Raw genomic sequence first — 21,366 nt, forward strand, 5'->3', positions numbered from 1 at the left:
GATCCATTTTGAGTTAGTTTTTGTGCGTAGTGTGAGGTATGGGTCTTGTTTCAGTTTTTTGCAGATGGATATCCAGTTATGCCAGCATCATTTGTTAAAGAGACTGTCTTTTCCCCAGTTAACGGACTTTGGGCCTTTGTCAAATATCAGCTGCTCATAGGTGGATGAATTTACGTCTGGATTCTCGATTCTGTTCCATTGGTCTATGTATCTGTTGTTGTATCAGTACCAGGCTGTTTTGACTACCACGGTGGTATAACAGGTTCTAAAATCAGGTAGTGTGAGGCCTCCCACTTTGTTCTGGACCACAGACAAATTCTGAGTAGCAAATTCTATTCAGCCTTCATATCCAGCCAAGATTCTACATAGGTCTTCTGAAAATCCTTCCCTAACCACATCCTCCACACAGTGTCTATGCTACTTTTGCACTTTGTATTTAGCTCTATTATCACACATCTCACACTGGAGTGCAGTGAAATTTAATTACAGGTCTCTCTACCCCAGTAGGCAGTAGACTCCTTAAAGGCAGAGTCTGTATCTAGCACTGCGCATGGTACATAAAGAGATCCTCTCCACTGGATGTATGGATGGATGGATGGATGGATGGATGGACGGACAGACGGATAGATGGATGATAAGTAAACTCTTCCATCTCTATATTCGTAGGCTTAAATCTATCTACACATTTTAGGTAGAAGGCATGGCCCCTGTCTTTTCTCCTTTGTTTCTCCAAGGTTTAGCACATTGCTCAGTAGGTGCTTAATAAACATTAACTGACTTGGTTGGACTCCTGAATCCAAAGAGACAAACTGAAGCCCTCTGTCACGAACCAGAGGCTTTTGCACTGAGTGCTAATGAAGAAGTCAGCAATCCTTGCCTTCTACCATGCTTTATATGCATTTGAGTATGTTTAGTCTCTTAACTAGAAACAGCTTGATGCAGGAAAATTAGTACAATTCTCCACAAGGCAGTGGAGATACAGAAGTGAGCAAAACGAATGTGGTGCTTTCCCTCACAAAACTTGTGGTCTAGAGGAAAAAAACAGGTATCAAACAATTACACAAATAAGCAGCTACTATGCTCAGTGATGGAGTTCCTGGGTGGCACACATGGTTAAGTGCTGGACTGCTAACCACAAGGTTGGCAGTTCTAACCTACCCAGAGGCACCTGAGAAGAAAGGCCTAGTGATCTGCTTCCAAAATGTCACAGCTTTGAAAACCCTACGGCGCACAGTTCTACTCCATACACATAAGGTTGCCTGAGTCAGAATCAACTGACAGCAACTGGTTTGTGGTAAGTCTCTGTAAGAAAATTTTCTGTAGGTGGTCTTGATCTTCAAGCAGTCTGAACTTCTTTGAGGACAGTCATGCTTTTTCTCCAAATGAATCACGTACTTTCTTTAGAGCATCCTTTGGAGTGGTAAACGTGGAAAGTTTATTATACACCTTTGTGATATAGGCTTCTGTCCCTAGATGATTATAAAACTTTTTTAAAGACCAATTAAAAGCATCGTAGATACAAATGCCCGTAAGTCTATGTTTGTGTGTGCAATTGTGAAGTAAGACTTACCAAGGATAACTGAAGCTGACCTGAAAACCTGTAAAACCCAGAAAGTGCTGGAATAACAGTCTCTAGGTATTTGGGAGTCCAGAGGTCTGTGTGTAGCTGACAAGCAGGATAAAATGAGGTATGGGGACTCCTGAAAACCCCTGGAGTTGAGAAGGCCTTGACATGATAATAAATCTTAAGAATTACAAATTCCCTGTCTGGGGAACTTTGTGTAAATCAGCAGGAGCTCCGGAAGGCAGAAATGAAGAAAGGCCATGAAAAAACAAAACCAGAGAGTAAGTCAGGACTATGAAGGCCAGGAAAGGAGTCCTGCTCTGAGGGAAAGATGAGAAAGAAATGAAGACTCAAAAGAAGATAAAGATGCCAGAGTTGTATAGCATGACACAGTAAAGCCTGAGGGAATATATGGATGTCTAAATCAACGTACATAGTTTGTTATGGTCAATAAAAGTTTAATTCAGACCACCATGCCAGCTATGATCTAAAATAATGCTCCCACCTCAATCTTGAAATATTTATCCTTATCTTAACATTTTCTGGTGCTTTTGACTTAGACTCAGGTGGAAATACAAATACAGTCATCTCTTCAGCTATGACAAGACAAAGACTCCCCAATCAATCTGGACAAATTTCTGGGTGATGTTTGCTGCAGCGGATTCCTTCTCAAAACCTCCTGGACTCTCAGGACCAGAAGAAGTTAACCTAATCTAGCCTTTCCTTTTTTGGTGCAAACACGTGACCCAGAGAGGAAAAGCCACATAGCTGGCTGAAAACAGAACTAGGCCCCAGGTCCTCCCTTTTCCAGTCCTTAAAGCTTTCATCAATAAAAATCAACTTCCTTAATCCCAAGCATTTGTGACTGTTGAGACAGCTGCCCCCCAGCTGCTCTTACCAACCATAAATTTTCTGCTGCTCTCTCACCTGTCTGGGCGACCAGGTGTGTCCACCCACTCCAGATGGCAGTGACCTTTTCATTCTGAAAACAATGTACTTCTATTTTCTGGGGCACAGGAAGGAAAACAGCCTGGGTTGCCAGTTGCCCATGCTTGTTGCTCCCCCAAACATACAGCTCTCCTGCATCTTAAAAAGAAGAAGAACAAAAGAAGTAGAGGCACATTAGTCCAAAGTGATGAAAAACAGCATATGTCTGAAAAAGAAGTGGTTAAAAGAAGTTTTATACTTCTGATGCAATGGTGAGTGGAGCAAAGCAAGATACAAAATTAATGTGTAACAATAAAATAGAAGATTTTTTCAAATTCTATACATAGGAAACAAGGCCAAATGTTCTTAGTCGTTTGTTAAGGAATGGGAATGTGTGACTTTTCATTTATTCATTCAACAAATATTTATTCAGCATCTACCATGGTGTTGTAAGGACGGCGCAGGACCAGGCAGTGTTTCGTTCTGCTGTACATGGGGTCGCTACGAGTCGGAACTGACTCAGTGGCACCTAACAACAACAACAACCATCTGCAAGACTGATGTTTCTCTATTTTCTACATTTTTTAAATATGTGCTTGCAAAAATATATTAACTTATAAAAATAACAGGTTAAAAGATATATTACTGAAGCATAAACTTTTTAAGCACAAGATTATTTCACTGAATGCATATGCCCTGTCAAGCAAAAAATATAATACTATCACATCACATCTATGTAGCACTTTAGCTCATTCGAACCTCATAACAATCCTGTGCTATATAAGCAGAAATGCAATTGACTGACGTTGTGATTTAAAAGGAAGAGAGCAAATTTGGAGTCAAGTGACTCCGGCTTCTATTCCTGGATCTGGTATGTGACCTTGGACAAATCACTTCCTCTGGAAGCCTTAGTTTCACCAGCTGAAAATTGGAAGGGAGAATGACTGGTCTAGAAGGACAGGCAATATAACTGATGGCACTGGTAACAAGAGAGATGGGTGGGCAACTATGGAATCCAGAAAGAACATGCTTCTCTAAAAGGCATTCACATTCAAGCTTTTTTAACTGAAAACAAAACAAAATGAGGCCAGAGGCTACAATCTGGCCTATGGGTTGTCAGTTTTGATTCCTTGCATGATTTCTAGAAGTTTTTCCAACTCTAACATTTTAAGGTTCTACAACTGTGTTGTCTAATATAGTAGCCACTAGCCACATGTGGCTATTGAGCACCTGAAATGTGTCTCATCCAAATTAAGATGTGTTGTAAGTAAAAAATACACCAATAGACTGCAAACACTTAGTGCCAAAAAATAAAAAAAGAATGTAAAATAGCTTATTAATAATTTCCATATTGACTTCATGCTGAAATAATATTTCAGATACAACAGATTAAGTAAAACATATTATTAAAATTAATTCACTTGTTACTTTTTAATTTTGAAATGTTGCTGGTATTATATTTCTATTAAACAGAACTGTTCTAGAAGATAAATTAATCAAGGATAGGAGATATCAAGTGACTTTTGCAAGATCACATGACTAATAAGGAAACAAGCTGGGTCCAGAAGCCAGGTCTTCTGCTCCCATTCCCTCATGTAACCTCCCAATAAAGCTTTACAGTATTACTTGTCCTAGGACAATCTGATACATTCCCAAAAACTCATCAAAAGCCATACAGTACCATTAAAGGGCATGAGACTAAGATTCAAGAGCTTCTGGTTCAAGTTCCAGAAGATCTGATATTCAATCACTGTTTAGCATTAGGCACATCACTCACATACTTGAGTCTCTGTTTCTACAACTCTAAAATGAGGCTGCACAAATCAGTGAAGACTTTTTGGAACCCAAGTGATCTGCAGCTCCAACATTCTAGAGTTCTATGAAGTGAATTTGGGGTATTTCATACCCAGAGAGAGGGTAACCTTTCTGGACTTCACAAGGGTGTGAGGTGTAAGTAAAAGGGTCATTTACAAGAGGGCAAAAGAGCCCCCTAGGCAAAATATCAACCCGTCAAATGGACTGGTTAGCTACAAAGATGATCCATTGATGATGAAACTGTCTGTAAAAAGCCTTCTTTATCTTAGTACTTCTAAACCATCTTTTTGAAAAGACAGACTGTCTTGTACATGAGGATCATTACTCTCTTGCATCAGCAGGTAAAACTAAATTCTGCTACAATGCCAAATAGTTGCATAATCCACAACTCCAGAGAAAAGGCCTAAACAGCACTGAACAAAATCCGAAGATGCAAAATGTGATTTGTAAGAGCATGACAAGATGAAGAGAAACAGCTGTTAATCTTATAATTTTTAACTTACTTTCAAAAGATCAAAAAACAACCCAACATCTATGTATAAAAAACACCCTGGTAAGAGTGCCCCACATATAAAATAAGAAATAAGTTTACTGGGAAATAAAAGGTATCCAAATTGGAAAGGAAGAAGTTAAACTATACTTATTTGCAGATGACATGATCCTATACACAGAAAATCCCAGAGACTCCACAAGAAAGTTACTGGAACTAATAGAAGGATTCAGCAATGTGGCAGGGTACAAGACCAACACACAAAAATCAGTTGGGTTCCTCAACACTAACAAGGAGGACTCCGAAAAGGAAATCAAAAAAACAATACCATTTACAATAGCCCCCAAAAGATAAAATACCGAGAAATAAACCTAACCAGGGATATAAAATATTTATATAAGGAAAACTATAAAACACTACTGCAAGAAACTAAGAGAGATCCACATAAATGGGAAAATATTCCACGGTCATGGATTGGAAGACTTAATATTGTGCAAATCTCAATACTACCAAAAGCAATCTATAGATATTATGCAATCCTGATCCAAATCCCAACAACATTCTTTAATGAAATGGAAAAACTAATCTCCAACTTTATATGGAAAGGAAGGAGGCCCTGAATAGCTAAAGCAACATTGAAGAAGAACAAAGTAGGAGGCCTCACACTTCCTGATCTCAAAACTTACTATACAGACACGGTAATCAAAACAGCCTGGTACTGGTTCAATGACAGACACATAGACCAATGGAATAGAATTGAGAACCCAGAAGTAAATCCATCCATCTACAGGAAGCTGATCTTCAACTAAGGGTCAAAGTCCATTCAATGGGGGAAGAAACAGTCTTTTAATAAATGGTGCTGGCAAAACTGGATATCCATATGCAGAAAAATGAAACAGGATCCATACCTCACACCATACACAAAAACTAACTCAAAATGGATCAAAGACCTAAATGTTAAAGCTAAAACTATAAAGTCCCTGGAAGATAACATAGGGTCAAAACTAGGGGACCTAATTTTTGACATAAATAGCCTATCAAAAAAAAACTAAAAATGCATGAATGAAAGAAGATAAATTAGATAAATGAGACTTCCTAAAAATTAAATTCTTATGTTCATCAAAAGACTTTAACAAGAGAGTAAAAAGATAACCTACAGACTGAGGAAAAATCTTTGGCAACAATATATCTGATTAGGGTCTAATCTCTAAAATATATAGAAAACTTCAACAACTCAAAACAAAAAGACAAACATCCAATCAAAAAAATGGGCAAAGGACATGAACCGGCACTTCACCAAAGAGGACATTCAGGTGGCCAATAAATACATGAAAAGAAGCTCACGATCATTAGCCATTAGAGATGTGCAAATCAAAACTACAATGAGATACCGTCTCATCCCTGCAAAACTGGCAACGATCAAAAAACAGAAAACAACAAATGCTTGCAAGGTTGTAGGGGGACTGGAACTCTTATACATTGCTGGTAGGATTGTAAAATGGTATCACCACCATGGAAAACAGTATGGAAATTCCTCAAAAATCTAAAAATAGAAATACCTTATAATCTAGCAATTCCACTCCTAGGTATATATTCTAGAGATACAAGAGCAGTGACACAAATATACACTTGCCCATCTGTGTTCACTGCACCATTATTCACAATAGCAAAAAGATGGAAACAACCTAAGTGCCCATTAACAGATGAATGGATAAAAAAATTGTGGTACATATCTACAATGGAATACTATGCAATTATAAAGAATAATGAGGAGTCTGTGAAACATAACATGGATGAATATGGAGAATGTTATCCTTAGTGAAATAAGTCAACCACAAAAAAACAAATATTATGTGGTCCCACTATTATAAAAAGTCAAGAACAGATATATACATACAGAAAGCAAAGTTTCTTTGATGGTTACCAGGAACGGGAAGGAGAAGAAGAGGGAATCACTTTCTAGATACTAGACATTTGTTACTTTTGGTGATGGGAAAGGCAATCCCAAATATGGCTGAAGTCAGCACAACCTGACCAAGGTAAATACAGACATTAAGAAGCACACAAGAAATAAGAACAATTTTGGTAAATGCTATAACATATACAATGTTGCAACAACAGTAAAAACAATCAAAAATAGGTGTGTGGTTACATAGTTAGATGTGGATGCATATATGTGTATAGGAAGGCATATACGAGTAAATGCACACGCAGGTATAGGTGTTATCTGTAGGCATATGTATATACACATTTGTGTGTGCTGCGTATATATCTATATATCTAACAAACCCCATGGGGGCATAGTTATGGAGGCTTCCAAGACATACCCAAACAACTCGCAGGATTGGTTTACTGCGTTAAAAGGCCTGGGACCATAGTCTCGGGGGACAACTTAGTCAACTGGCATAGCATAGTTCATAAAGATAATATTCTATATCCTAGTTTGGTGAGTAGCGTCTGGGATCTTAAAAGCTTGCAAGTAGTCATCTAAGATACAAATATTGGTCTCTACTTGTATGGAGCAAAAGAGAATGAAGGAAATTAAAGGCTTGAAGAAGAAACTAGTCCACAAGACTAATAGCCCACACAAACCACAGCCTTTTCTAACATGAGACCAGAAGAACTAGATGGTTTTCAGCTACCACTACCAACCATTCTGACCAGGGACATAATAGAACGTTCCAGATAGAATGCGAGAAAAATGTAGAAGAAAACTCAAATTCCTAAAAAAAGCCAGACCTACTGACAATAGAGGCTAGAGGAACCCCTGAGACTATTGTCCTAAGACACCCATTGAGCTTGAAATTGAAGCTATTTCTGTAGGTCACCTTTCAGCCAAATAATAGATTGGCTTATAAAATAAACAAATCACTTATGAGTAATGTGTTCCCTTAAACAGTTAACTATGTGAGACCAAACAGTCAACATTTACGCAAAAGCAAAGCGGAGAAGGCAAGAAGGGAAGAGAAGCTGGATCAATGGAAATAGAACAAACAGAATGGAAATCATGAAAATGCTGACACATTGTAAAAATTGTAACCAATGACACGGAACAATTTGTATAAAAATTATTAAAGAGGAACCTAATTTGCTGCGTAAACTTTCACCTAAAAAACAATTAAATATTACTCAAAAAAAAAATAAGTTTACTAATCACAAGATTTTTGAAAAAAAAATAGATGTTAGCAAGCAATTAAAGAATTTTGGGGTTTACACAATGCCAACCATTTCAAATTAATTAGAAAAAGGTCGACATACCACTTAGTCTACTCTTATTCACAGAAAAGAACACCTTCCCCATCCCTCGTTGACAGTGGAGCATGAACAAGTCACTTCTCGACCTGCGGCTTCCAGTCCTTCTTCTTTACAAGGAGAGGTGGAACCAGATGCCCAGTGGAGTCCCTTATAGCTGGCATTCATTTAACTCTATATGTTTAAAAATATGTAAGTCTAAATGTAGTAGAATATTCTAACTCACAAAAAAAAAAAAAAAAAAAAAAAAAAAACCACTTACTGGCCTGACAGAGACTGGAGAAACCCTGAGTATGGCCCCTGAACACCCTTTTAGCTCAGTAATGAAGTCACTCCTGAGGTTCACCTTTCATCCAAAGATTAGACAGGCCCATAAAACAAAACGAGACTAAAATTGGGCACACCAACACAGGGGCAAGGACTAGAAGGCAGGAGGGGACAGGAAAGCTGGTAATAGGAACTCAAGATTGAGAAGGGAGAGTGTTGATGTGTCACGGGATTGTTAACCAATGTCATAAAACAATACGTGTACTAACTGCTTAATGAGAAGCTAGTTTGTTCTGTAAACCTTCATCTAAAGTACAACAAAAACAATAATAATAAATATATATATGTAAGTTTTAAAAGGCAATAAAATGTGGAACAGAACTTCAAATTCTCAAAGAATCTAGACTTACTGGACCCATTAAAACTGAAGGAAACTATCCCCTGAAATCATCTTTTAATAATAGCAGGTTAGCTCAAAAAGTAGAGAATTCCAAACAGGAGCAAGATGAGGATGCCCTTTATCACCAATCCTATTTGACATTGTGCTGGAAGTCCTAGCTAAAGCAATAAGGCAAGAAAAAGAAATAAAAGGCATCCAAATTGGTAAGGAAGAGGTAAAACTGTCCCTATTTGTGGATGATATGACACTATACATAAAGAACCCTAAAGACTCCAAAAGAAAACTACTGGAACTAATAGAAAGATTCAGCAGAGTGGCAGGATACCAGATAAACATACAAAAATAAGTTGGATTCCTATACACCAATAAAGAGAACTACGAAAAGGAAATCAGGAAAACAATACCAATTATAATAGCCCCTAAAAAAATAAAATACTTAGGAATAAATCTAACCAGGGATGTAAAAGACCTAGACAAAGAAAACTACAAAACACTACTGCAAGAAACCAAAAAACATACCATGCTCATGTATAGGTAGACTCAGCGTTGTGAAAATGTCAATTCTACCCAAAGCAATCGACAAACACAATGCAATCCCGATCCAAACGCCAACAGCATTCTTTGAAGAGATGGAAAAACTAATCATTAACTTTATATGGGAAGGGAAGAGGCCCCAGATAAGTAAAGCACTACTGAAGAAGAAGAATAAAGTACGAGGACTCGCACTACCTGACCTCAGAACCTACTGTATAGCTACGGTAGTCAGCCTGGTAGTGGTACGACAGACACATTGACCAATGGAACAGAATTAAGAACCCAGATGTAAATCCATCCACCTACAGTCACTTGATCTTCAACAAAGACCCAAAGTCCATCAAATGGGGAAAAGATAGTCTTTTTAACAAATGGTGCTGGCAAAACTGGATGTTCATCTGCAAAAAAATGAAACAGGACCCATACCTCGCACCATACACAAAAACTAATTCAAAATGGGATCAAAGACCTAAATACAAAACCAAAAACTATAAAGTTCATAGAAGAAAAAACAGGGTCAATGCTAGAGGCCCTGATACATGGCATTAACAGTATACAACCCATACCTAACAATACACAAACACCAGGAGACAAGCTAGATAACCGGGAATCTAAAAATTAAACATGTATGCTCATCAAAAGATCTCACCAAAAGAGTAAAAAGAGAACCTACACTCTGGGAAAAAAGATTTTTGGTTATGACAAATCTGAAAAGATCTAATCTCTAAAATCTAGGAATATTCAACCCCTCTACAATAAAAAGACAAATAATCCAATTAAAAATGGACAAAGGATATGAACAGACATTTCACCAAAGAAGACATTCAAGCAGCTAACAGATACATGAGGAAATGCTCGCAATCAGTAGCCATTAGAGAAATGCAAATCAAAATCCCAAAGAGATACCATCTCACCCCAACAAAAAAACAGAAAATAACAAATGCTGGAGAGGCTGCAGGGATATGGAACTCTTATGCACTGCAACCACTACCAACTGCTCTGACAGGGATCACAACAGAGGTCCCAGACAGAGGTGAAGAAAAATGTAGGACAAAATTCTAACTCACAAAAAAGACTAGACTTACTGGTCTGACAGACTGGAGAAACCCCAAGAGTATGGCCCCCCAACACCCTTTTAGCTCAGTAATGAAGTCACTCCTGAAGTTCACCCTTTAGTCAAAGATCAAATAGGCCCATAAAACAAAATGAGACCAAATGGGCATGCCAGCCCAGAAGCAAGGAAGAGAAGGCAGAAAGGGACAGGAAAGCTGGTAATGGGGAACCCAAGGTTGAGAAGGGGAGAGTGTTGACATGTCATGGGGTTGGCAACCAATGTCACAAAACAATATGTGTATTAATTCTTAATGAGAAACTAGTTTGCTCTGTAACCCCTCATCTAAAGTACAATTGAAAATAAAATAAAATATCACTGTTATTTCAAAAAAAAGTAAAGAATTTCACCCTTGAGAACTGTGCTCTCTTTTTTAAATATTTTATTTATTGTTGTTGCTGTTGAGAATATACACAGCAAAACATACACCAATTCAACAGTTTCTACATGTACAATTCAGTGTCACTGATTACATTCTTCGAGTTGTGCAACCATTCTCACCCTCCTTTTCCCAGTTGTTGCTCCTCCATTAACATAAAACTCAAATCACTGCTCCATAAGGTTCCTATCTAATCTTTCAAGTTGCTGGTGTCAGTTTGGTCCCATAGAGACAGATCTTAAAAGAGCATAATGCTCAAGGCAGACATTCTTTACTAGGTAAGCTAAACTAGTGTTTGATTTTAAGAAGACTTCAGGGGATATTTTCGGTTTAAGGTTTAAATAATATCTCAGGGCAATAATTTCAGGGGTTCATCCAGACTCCATGGCCTCCAGAAAGTATGGATTCCATTATAATTTGAAGTTCTGCTCTGCATTTTTCCCCTTTTTGATCAGGATTCTTGAAAATGACACTCTTTTAAAAATTATCCATATGAGACCAAATGGACATGGACAACAGCTACTCTAAAACATAGATGAGAAGTTTGGGGGACAGTGAGACTAAGTTAATGGGAGTGGAACAACTAAAATGGAAATAATGATAATGTTGACACAAATTGAAGAATGTTACCAATGTCACTGAATTTTATGTATAGAAATTGTTGAATGAGAATTTGTTTTGCTGTGTATACTTTTACCAAAAAATAATAAAAAATATATATACATACAAATACATACACACCTAGTATGAAACATAGTCTAAAAGTAGGTGTGTTTCTTTAGTTAGCTGTTATTTTACAATCATTAAATAACAAGTATCTGTAGTTTGGAATTTGTAAACTACCTAAGCTCTCTCACATCATGGCTCTTGTGCTCTAGGAAGAGCTTTCCAGTGACAATAATCACTTTTCAGTTGGAATGCACTATAAATATGATGTCAAAGAATGCACATTACCATTAATTTACAGACATTCTGTACACACCTGAATTCCCACTAAAACACTGAAAACGCTAAGTATGAAAGTCACTTCCCTTTGGTTAAAAAGTGTAATACATTCAGCTCTGTGTGAGTGGAATCACCAAAATAAATCTCAGAACAATAGTCTCCAGCCTACCAGCAGGTGTCAGGGCAATCTGGGGCTAAAAGGAAGGAATAACCTTCACTTTCAAGAAAAGTCTGCATTGCCTCCCAAGAGACAGTCACTATTGGCTGAGTGTATCAAATGGATGGATACACAAACAGCAGGATATATCATGAGAAAGATAAACAAATAAGGTAGAAAGATGGACAGATAAAAGATCAAATGGATAAATTAGAGAAATATATAGAGAAGTATATACATAACTAGATTTGTATATATACATAACTAAAAATATATACATAAATAGATTTAGAGAGCTATATAGCTATACAAAAATTAGAAAAAAGATACACAGATGAATGATAAATAAGAGTTATACAGGCAAATAAATATAGTAGATCAATAAAGAGAGAGTAAACAAAGAGATAAAGAAATGGATTAGAGAGAGAGATGAATAAAATAAATTACTTTGAGATTAAACAGCCGAAGTGAATAAATAGCTAGAGAGCTGAGTTATATTAGACACCTATATTGATTAGTTAGATAAGATACGAATACGGTATATATAAACTTACTGTTAGTTATATGATTTGATAATTACCAGTACCCCGAAAGGAAGATATTTCATCCCCATTGTACAGAGGAAAAACTCAGAGGAAGAGGAAGTGAACCTATGTTTGACAAGAGTGCTTTACACATATTAGCTAATATAACCTTCATAACTACGCACAAAGTATTTTACAGACTACAAAATGGGCTCACATAGTCTCAGGGGACATCTAGGTCAATTGGTATAACATAGTTCATAAAGAAAATGTTCTACATCCCACTTTGGTTGAGTAGTGTCTGGGGTCTTAAAAGCTTGTAAGCAGCCATCTTAGATCTATTTGCTCCTGTCCTGTCCAGAGAAAAGGAGAATAAAGAAAACCAAAGACACAAAGAAAATACTAGCCCAAAGGACTAAAGGACCACATGAACCAGAGACTCCACCAGCCTGTGACCAGAAGAACTAGATGGTGCCCAGCTACCACTACTGACCACTCTGACTGGGATCACAACAGAGAGTTCCAGACACAACGGGAGAAAAATGTAGAACAGAATTCAAATTCATGTAAAAAGACCAGACTTACTGGTCTGACAGAGAGACTGGAGGAACCCCCAAGACTATGGCCCCCTAGACACTCTGCTAACTCAGAACTAAAACCATTCCCAAAGCCCACTTTTCAGACAAAGATTAGACAGGCCTATAAAACAAAAAATAACACACATGAGAAAAAACAGAAAATAACAAATGTTGGAGAAGCTGTGGGGAGATAGGAACTCTTATGCACTGCTGGTGGGAATGCAAAATGATACAACCATTTTGGAAAACGATACATTGCTTCCTTAGAAAGCCAGAAACAGAAATACCATATAATCCAGCAATCTCACTCCTAGGAATATATCCTAGAGAAATAAGAGCTGTCACATGAATAGACATATGCACAGCCATCATGTTCACTGCAGCACTGTTCACAATAGCAAAACGATGGAAACAACTTAGATGTCCATCAACAGATGAATGGATAAACTATGGTACACACACACAACAGAGTACTACACAACAATAAAAGAACAATGATGAATCTGCAAAGCATCTCACAACATGGATGAATCCAGAGGGCATTATGCTGAGTGAAATAAGTCAATCACAAAGAGATAAATATTGTATGAGATTACTACTATAAAAATTCATGAAAAGGTTTGCACACAAAAAGAAGTAATCTTTGATGGTTAAGAGGGAGGGGAGGAGTAGGGATGGAAAAACACTAAATAGACAATAGATAAATGTTAACTTTGGTGAAGGGTAAGACAGTATACAATACTGGGGAAGCCAGCACAACTGGACCAAGGCAAGGTCATGGAAGCTCCATAGGCACACCCAAACTCCCTGAGGAACTGAATTACTGGGCTGAGGGCTCTGGGGACCATGGTCTCAGTGAACATCTAGCTCAACTGGCATAACATCATTTATAAAGAAAATGTTCTACATTCTACTTTGGAGTAGCATCTGGGGTCTTAAAAGCTTTTAAGTGGCCATCTAAGATACTCCACTGGTCTCACCCCATCTGGAGTCAGGGAGAATGAGGGAAACCAAAGATACAAGGGAAAGATTAGTCCAAAGGTCTAATATACCACAACTACAACTACCATGGCCTCCACCAGTCTGAGTCCAGCACAACTAGATGGTGCCTGGCTACCACCACTGACTGCTCTGACAGGATCACAACAGAGGGTCCCAGACAGAGCTGGAGAGAAATGTAGAACAAAATCCTAACTCATTAAAAGACCAGACTTACTGGCCTGACAGAGACTGGAGAAACCCCGAGAATATGGCCCCCAGACACCCTTTTAGCTCAGTAATGAAGTCACTCCTGAGGTTCACCCTTCATCCAAAGATTAGACAAGCCCATAAAACAAAATGAGTCTGAAAGGGCACACCAGCCCAGGGGCAATAACTAGAAGGCAGGAAGGGACAGGAAAGGTGGTAATAGGGAACCCAAGGTTGAGAAGGGAGAGTACTGACATGTCATGGGGTTGTTAACCAATGTCATAAAACAATATGTGTACTAATTGTTTAATGAGAAGCTAGTTTGTTCTGTAAACCTTCATCTGAAGTACAATAAAAACAAAAATTTTTTTTTTAAATAACACACATGAGGAACGTGCTTCTTAGTACAATCAAATATACAAGACTAAGTGGGCAACTCCTGTCCAAAAGCAAGACAAGAAGGCAGGAAGGGATGGTAACTGGACGAATGGATACAGGGAACCCAGGGTGGAAAGGAAAAGCATGCTGTCACATTGTAAGGATTGCAAGCAATGTCACAAAACAATATGGGTATAAATTTTTGAATGAGAAATTAACTTGGGTTATAAACTTTCACCTAAAGCACAATTAAAACAAAAAAGACAGTGGTAAGGAAGACATCATAAATATGTGGCTACAACTGATTCTCAAATCAAATAAATGGGCAGAAGTACTAAAAAAAAAAAAAAAGAAAGAAAAAGAAAATGGTCTCAGAAAGGTAAAGTAATTGGCCTAAGATCATACCAGTGGTGGAGTCAGAATTCTGACTCTAAAGTCTAGGACCTCCGCACTGTATCACAGTATCACCATGTTAGGCAGTCATGTTCAGAATTCTGATCGGCAATGTTAAACTGAAAGAGCCGGTACCTACCTGTTAATGAAGCTGAGTGATCTGAGCCAGCAAGAACGCATCTTACTTTAGAATTCTCTAGGCCTGCCAAAAAAAAAAAAAAAAAAAAAACTTTTGAAATTACATTTACAGCAGAAAAAGTTGGGCAGAAAGGGGACGCTCAGTCAGCTCTACCAGGGGCCTTGGGAGAAACTCTCAGCCAGTTACAGGCAGGCTGCAGTCAGCAGCACCTGGCCAAGACAATGGCTGGCATGGCTGGGAGACTGGTTGCACACAAGGAGACTGGACAAATAAGTATATCATAGAGAAGGGAGCCAGGTTTCTCACTAACAGAGAGAAGAGGAGAGGTACAAACATGAAAAGGGGAAAGGCTAGCATCAACCATGTAATAGTGGATTAGATTGGAAATACAGTATAAATTCCTGGTTTCCAATATAGAGAGACAAGTAAATAAATACAGGTGTATGCATGTATAAATACTGGTGTGTGTGTGCGTGTGTGGTGGTAAGTGTTGTTGTTAGTTGCTGTTGAGTTGATTCTGACTAGTTCCATCCACTGAGTCAGCCTAGAAGCAATGACATCTCATACATTCAACTGCTACCATGTGCAGTTACCAAATCAACCCTAGCTGGTAGTTTTGATAACCTGTAGGGAAATGCAGTCTTATTTTTTCTGACACTTCTATTCAACTGACTAGTGTCTTAATAAAATGGCCCTCACACGTTCAAGTGTCCTGTGCAATGATAAAGGCACAGAGCAGATGCTCCCAGCCACATTCACTACAGAGGAAATACTGGGCCTCCAGTGGCCAGATGAGGAGAGAATAACCAGGGCTCCAGCTCCAGTTCCAGACAGAAGATGAAAGAATGAAAATTGAAAGATTCTCCAAAAGCAACTCAATCTAGCTCTATCCTGAGCAGACCCCAAACAGGTTATTTAAATCAAATTTAAAAAAAAACCTTTTGTATTCCTTCTAGTTATAGGTCCTGTGCTAAAATATAGAGTAGAATACTGCATACAGTTCCTGCCCCTAAAATGTTCATAATCCTTGGCATGTGGGAATATACATAAACAATAATAATAGAGCAAGTGCTATCCAAGCACATGGAGAAAATGCAATGAAGGCTGAAGAGGGAAGTCTTTACTGAGAAAGCTGTATCTGAACAAGGGCTTGAAAAATTCTCAGGATCTTCCCAGGGAGAACAGGAAGGAAAAAGCATTTCAGGCAGAGGTAACAGTTTGTACAAAGGCACAGAGGAAAAAGAATGCAGGATATGCCCAGGGAGCAGTGAATACCTTGGGATGCAGAAAAAAATGTTTGGGAAGTATGAGTTTATATTATGAATGTCTTAAATGTCATGTGAAGGGGACAGCCTGTCTGGCATCCAGTGTCCCCTTCCCCAACTCAACCAGTGGGCTTCAGGGAAGCTAAGCCCACCTCCAGCTGAGAAAGAGAACCTCCAGGGGTCAGAAAAATGAGAGTGATTCCAAACCCCTTGTCCAACACTTCCACTGCAACTTACACCTTCCCTTTTCTCCCTCCCCCCTTCCTACTACTCTCTAAAACCCCTCCTTTGTTCTGAGCTAGAGGAGAGTGGTTAGAGGTCTCCTATACTGTTTTTTCTTATAGCCAATCCTCAGTAAACTAGGTTACAAACAGAGGAAAAAGGGGGAAGAAGAGGGAAATGGAGATATCTACACAGAAAGATAGCACAGAGCAGAGGGGAGCTGACACACAGAGAGAGTGGGACAGAAGGAATGAGACTCAGGGTGAAAGAGGGAGCGAGAAACAGGGAAAGATTTACAGACCAATTAACCAACAAAACCGACCAACAGACCTGTTGGACAGAACACATATTATCTACTCCTCATGTTCCCATGTAGACAGATTTCCTGGAGGAACATGCTTGGCCCCTCTCTACATCCTTACCCACTCCTGCTTCCCTTTTGGGAGACGGAACTGAGAGTGTGAGGCACAGTCTTTTCTGGGTCCTCCCTTTGGGATGTGCTTGCCTACAGAGAGGTGCATCCTCGTGCTTGCAGCCAGGCAGTAAGCTTACAGGGCAGATTCTATGCAACCACTCCAGCGCTGGTAGGTAAGTTTAATTTGGGATTCAGATTTTAGAGGCTCACTATTGCTACACATTATCTCCACACACCTAAGCTATGTCCTCCAACCTAGCTTTTAACAGCTCTAGAGCTACTCTTTTGATCTCCACCTACCTGATATGCATCTATCTCTCAATAGGTTCCAAACTTTGGCAGCGAAGAAAGGTTGTTTCATTAGGCCACCTAAAATTTCAACAAAACTAACAGACTAACCAACAGAGAGTTAGACAGAGATCAAAAGCAAAAACCCATTTACCCATTTTCTGCATGTCTGTGTATCTACTTCCTGACAAAGAGTAAATCTAAGACTCAAAAGGAAAAAGGGCCTCACCTGTCACTCTGCTTGGTTCCTTTGCTGTCAAAAACAATGGGAGAGTCTGTCCAGGGCACAACCGCCGTCCAGATGATGCCAAACCAGTGCCCCACTGGAACACGATGCCACTTGCTTCCCAATGAAGCGAAGAAGAAAATGAACATCAGGGTGAGACAAGATTGCTCTTTGAATCTCACTGCTATGTGAGATTTCCAATTCATTCTCAGTTAACATGAGTATTATGGAGAAGCTCATTGCTTGAAGGGGGTCCTATGACTGGTCACAGGAATTACCAAAAAGCAAATTAAAAATCTGGTGTGCGTGAAGGGCAACCTAAGACCACCAAAGAAAATTCCAACATAATAAAACTCCATCCGAAAAGTTCCAGGACACTCCTCCAGAGTCAAATCACTGGAATGACACCTAGTTCAAGTTGAATCTGAAAGGACAATTCGGATTTCAGTTCGAGCTGTAAAGAACCTTGAAGATCTTCAAGACCATTCCACACACTAACTAGATGAGGAAACCGAGGCCTTGAAGAGGGGATGTGAGTTGTTCAAGGTCACACAGGGAGTTAGAAGCAGAGAACATACTAGGACTCAGGTCTCCTAACACTTAATGTAGTGCCCTCTCCATACACCACAATGAATTCAGAAATTTCTAATTGTCAAATAAGTACATATTCATGATTATAAAATAGCTTGTTAAGAGCCACGATTATGGCGGAATGGATTTTTATTTCCTTGTCCACTGAATCTAACTTGCGTACCCAAGTTTTGAATCCCATAGAAATGCCTAGAAGAAATTCTATATATTTGGTCTACAGTCAGATGTGTGCTACTAGGATCCATCACCCAATGGCAATATTAGGGTTCATCTCCTCTGGAAGTGTCCCATAATCAATGATCTAGGCTGTAAATAGACAAGCCTGCATTGTGAAAAATAAGCTATGATGACTGAGCACAATGTGAGCAGAACACATTGAAATTAAACAAAACTTATCTTTTTAACAAATAAATTGCAAGGGGGAAAAGAAAGGAAAAGGAACTACAGCTTAAAAGCATCTTGAAAACTTTTGTGCAACAAAGGACTTAATCAAGGAAGTGAAGTGACAAACTATAAAGTATTTGGGGGCCATATAACTGACAAGGGATTAATATCCAGAATATATAAAGAACTCCTAAAACTCAACAACAAAAAGACAAACAACCCAATTAAAACATGGGCAAAGGACTTGAATAGACATTTCTCCAAAGAAGATATATAAACGACCAAAAAGCACGTGAAAAGATGCTCAACATCATTAGTCGTTACCTACTGCCGTGGAGTCAATTCCGACTCACAGGAAATGCAAATCAAAACCACAATCAGACACTACTTCACACCCACTAAACCAAAAAAACCCATTGCCGTTGAGTCGATTTCAACTCATAGCAACCCTACAGGACAGACTAGAACTGCTCCATAGGGTTTCCAAGGAGCAGCTGGTAGATTAGAACTGCCAACTTCTTGGTTAGCAGCCGAGCTCTTAACTACTGTGCCACCAGGGCTCCAAAACACCCGCTAGGATGGCTATTATCAGAAAAACTGAAAGTAACAAGCGTTGGCGAGGATATGGAGAAATTGGAACCTTCATCCATTGCTGGTAGAAATGCAGAATGGTGCAGCCACAGTGGAAAACAGTTGATGGTTCCTCAAAAGTTAAACATACAATTACCATATGACCCCGTAATTCCACTCCTAGGTATATGCCCAAAAGACTTGAAAGTAGGAATGCAAACGGATACTTGTACAGCAGTTTTCACTGCAGTATTATTCACAATAGCCAAAAAGTGGAAACGAACCAAAAGTCCATCAACAGATGAATGGATGAACAAAATGCAGTATGCACATACAATGAAATATTATTCAGCCATAAAAAGAAATGAAGTTCTGATACATGGATGAACCTCAAAAACATTATTCTAAGTGAAATAAATCACACAAAAGGACAAATATTGTATGATCCTACTTATATGAAATATCTAGAATAGGCAAATGTATAGAGACAAAAGTTTATTAGTGATTACCAGGGATTGGAGGAAGGAAGGGTGGGAAGTTATTGCTTAAGGAGTACTGAGTTTCTACCTGGAATGATGAAAAATTTTCAGAAAAAGATAGTGGTGATGGTTGGACAACATGGTGAATGTAATTTATGTCACTGAATTTTGTACACATACATATATATACATATGTATATACACACACATATACATACATACATATATATACACGTATATAAATATATATATACACATAAACCAGTTCCTGTCAAGTCGATTTCAACTCATAGCGACCGTATAGGACAGAGCAGAACTGCCCCATAGGGTTTCCAAGGAGCAGCTAGTGGATCTGATCTGCTGACCTTTTGGTTAGCAGCCAAGCTCTTAACCACTGTGCCACCAGGGCTCCATATATACACATATACATATACACACATACATATATGTATATATACACTTTGTTTATTTCAGTAACTTGAGATACATATCAACCAATTGCAATGTAAAAAACTTTATTCAGATACTGATTCAAACAAAAAAAATATATATATATTTTTGAGACAATCAGAGAAATTTAAACACAGACTAGGTATTTGATAGTATAAATTGTTAAATTTTTTTAGGTATGATGATATTACGTAATACTTTCAAATAGTGTCTACATGTTTTAGCAATGAATGCAGAAATATTTAAAGATTAAATGGGGATAAAACTTACAACTAAGTTAATCAAACACATAATGGGAACTGTGCAGCTCTGTAACTGGGCAGAAATGTACACATAAGACTAGCAATGATAGAAACTGGTAGAAAAAGAGGGAAATAAAGCAACAATATGCAATTCTCCTACGCTGCTGACTTCTAAGAGAAGAAGCTGCTTAGAAAAGTATAATCACTATAATACAACTCAGCAATCACACTCCTGAGCATTTATTCCAGAGAAATGAAAATTGATGTTCACACAAAAACCTGTCCACAAATGTTTGCAGCAGCTTTATTCATAATAGCCGAAAACTGGAAACAACCCAGATGTCCTTCAGTGGGTGAATGGTTAAACAAACTCTAGTACATCCACACCATGGAACACTACTCAGTGATAAAAAGGAACAAATTATTGATACACACAACAACTTGAATGAATCTCGGGGGAATTATACTGAGTGAAAAAAAGCAATCCCAAAATGTTACATACTGTATGATTCCCACTTACATAACACTCCTGAAATGACAAAATTATAGAGATGGAGAAGAGATGAGTGTTTCCCAGGGACTAAGAAACAGAGCCCTGGTGGTGCAGTGGTTAAGAGCTCGGCTGCTAACCAAAAGGTCAGCAGTTTGAATCCACCAGCTGCTCCTTGGAAACCCTATGGGGTAGTTCTACTCTGTTCTATGGGGTTGCTATGAGTCAGAATCGACTTGATGGCAATGGTCTGGTTTAAGAAGGGGATGGGAGGGAAGTGGGTGTGGCTACAAAAGGGCAACAGGAGGGATCCTTGTAGTGATGAAAGTGTTCTTGACTCTATCAATGTCAATATCCTGCTTGTGATATTGCACTATAGTTTTTTAAGATGCTACCATTAGAGGAAACTGGGGAAAGGGGCATAGGGATCTCTCGGTAATATTTCTTACAAGTGCATGTGAATCTATATTTATCTCAAGAAGCTTAATTTAAAAAAAAAAATTATAATCAATGCTAACTCCCAGGAGACCATCTGCACAGTGCCACACTGGGCTCTTCCTCACCTCCTCACTCCTCTGTCTAATCTACAACTGGACTCGCCAAGCACTTGGGCCTCGGCTGCCACAGACAGTTAGTGCTATCCTTCAGCCCAACAGGAGTGAGAGCAGAAAGATGAGGAAAGGAGAGAAAAAAGGGTCACTGC

At 38.6% G+C, this 21,366-nt stretch overlaps 1 protein-coding gene across 1 annotated transcript in view; it reads right to left on the reverse strand.

Moving 5' to 3' along the window:
* Nucleotides 1–21,366, reverse strand: part of SERGEF (secretion regulating guanine nucleotide exchange factor) — a 254,308-nt gene that overhangs the window by 219,727 nt on the left and 13,215 nt on the right. The window contains exons 6-8 of the mRNA XM_004369688.2: nt 17,461–17,574; nt 15,042–15,104; nt 2,492–2,650 (exon numbers count right to left, since the gene is read on the reverse strand). Of these exons, the coding sequence (XP_004369745.1) occupies nt 2,492–2,650; nt 15,042–15,104; nt 17,461–17,574 (336 nt within the window). The remainder of the gene's footprint in view (nt 1–2,491; nt 2,651–15,041; nt 15,105–17,460; nt 17,575–21,366) is intronic.

This window comes from Trichechus manatus, unplaced genomic scaffold (assembly GCF_000243295.1).
Source record: "Trichechus manatus latirostris isolate Lorelei unplaced genomic scaffold, TriManLat1.0 scaffold00006, whole genome shotgun sequence".
NCBI classification, from domain to species: Eukaryota; Metazoa; Chordata; class Mammalia; order Sirenia; family Trichechidae; genus Trichechus; species Trichechus manatus.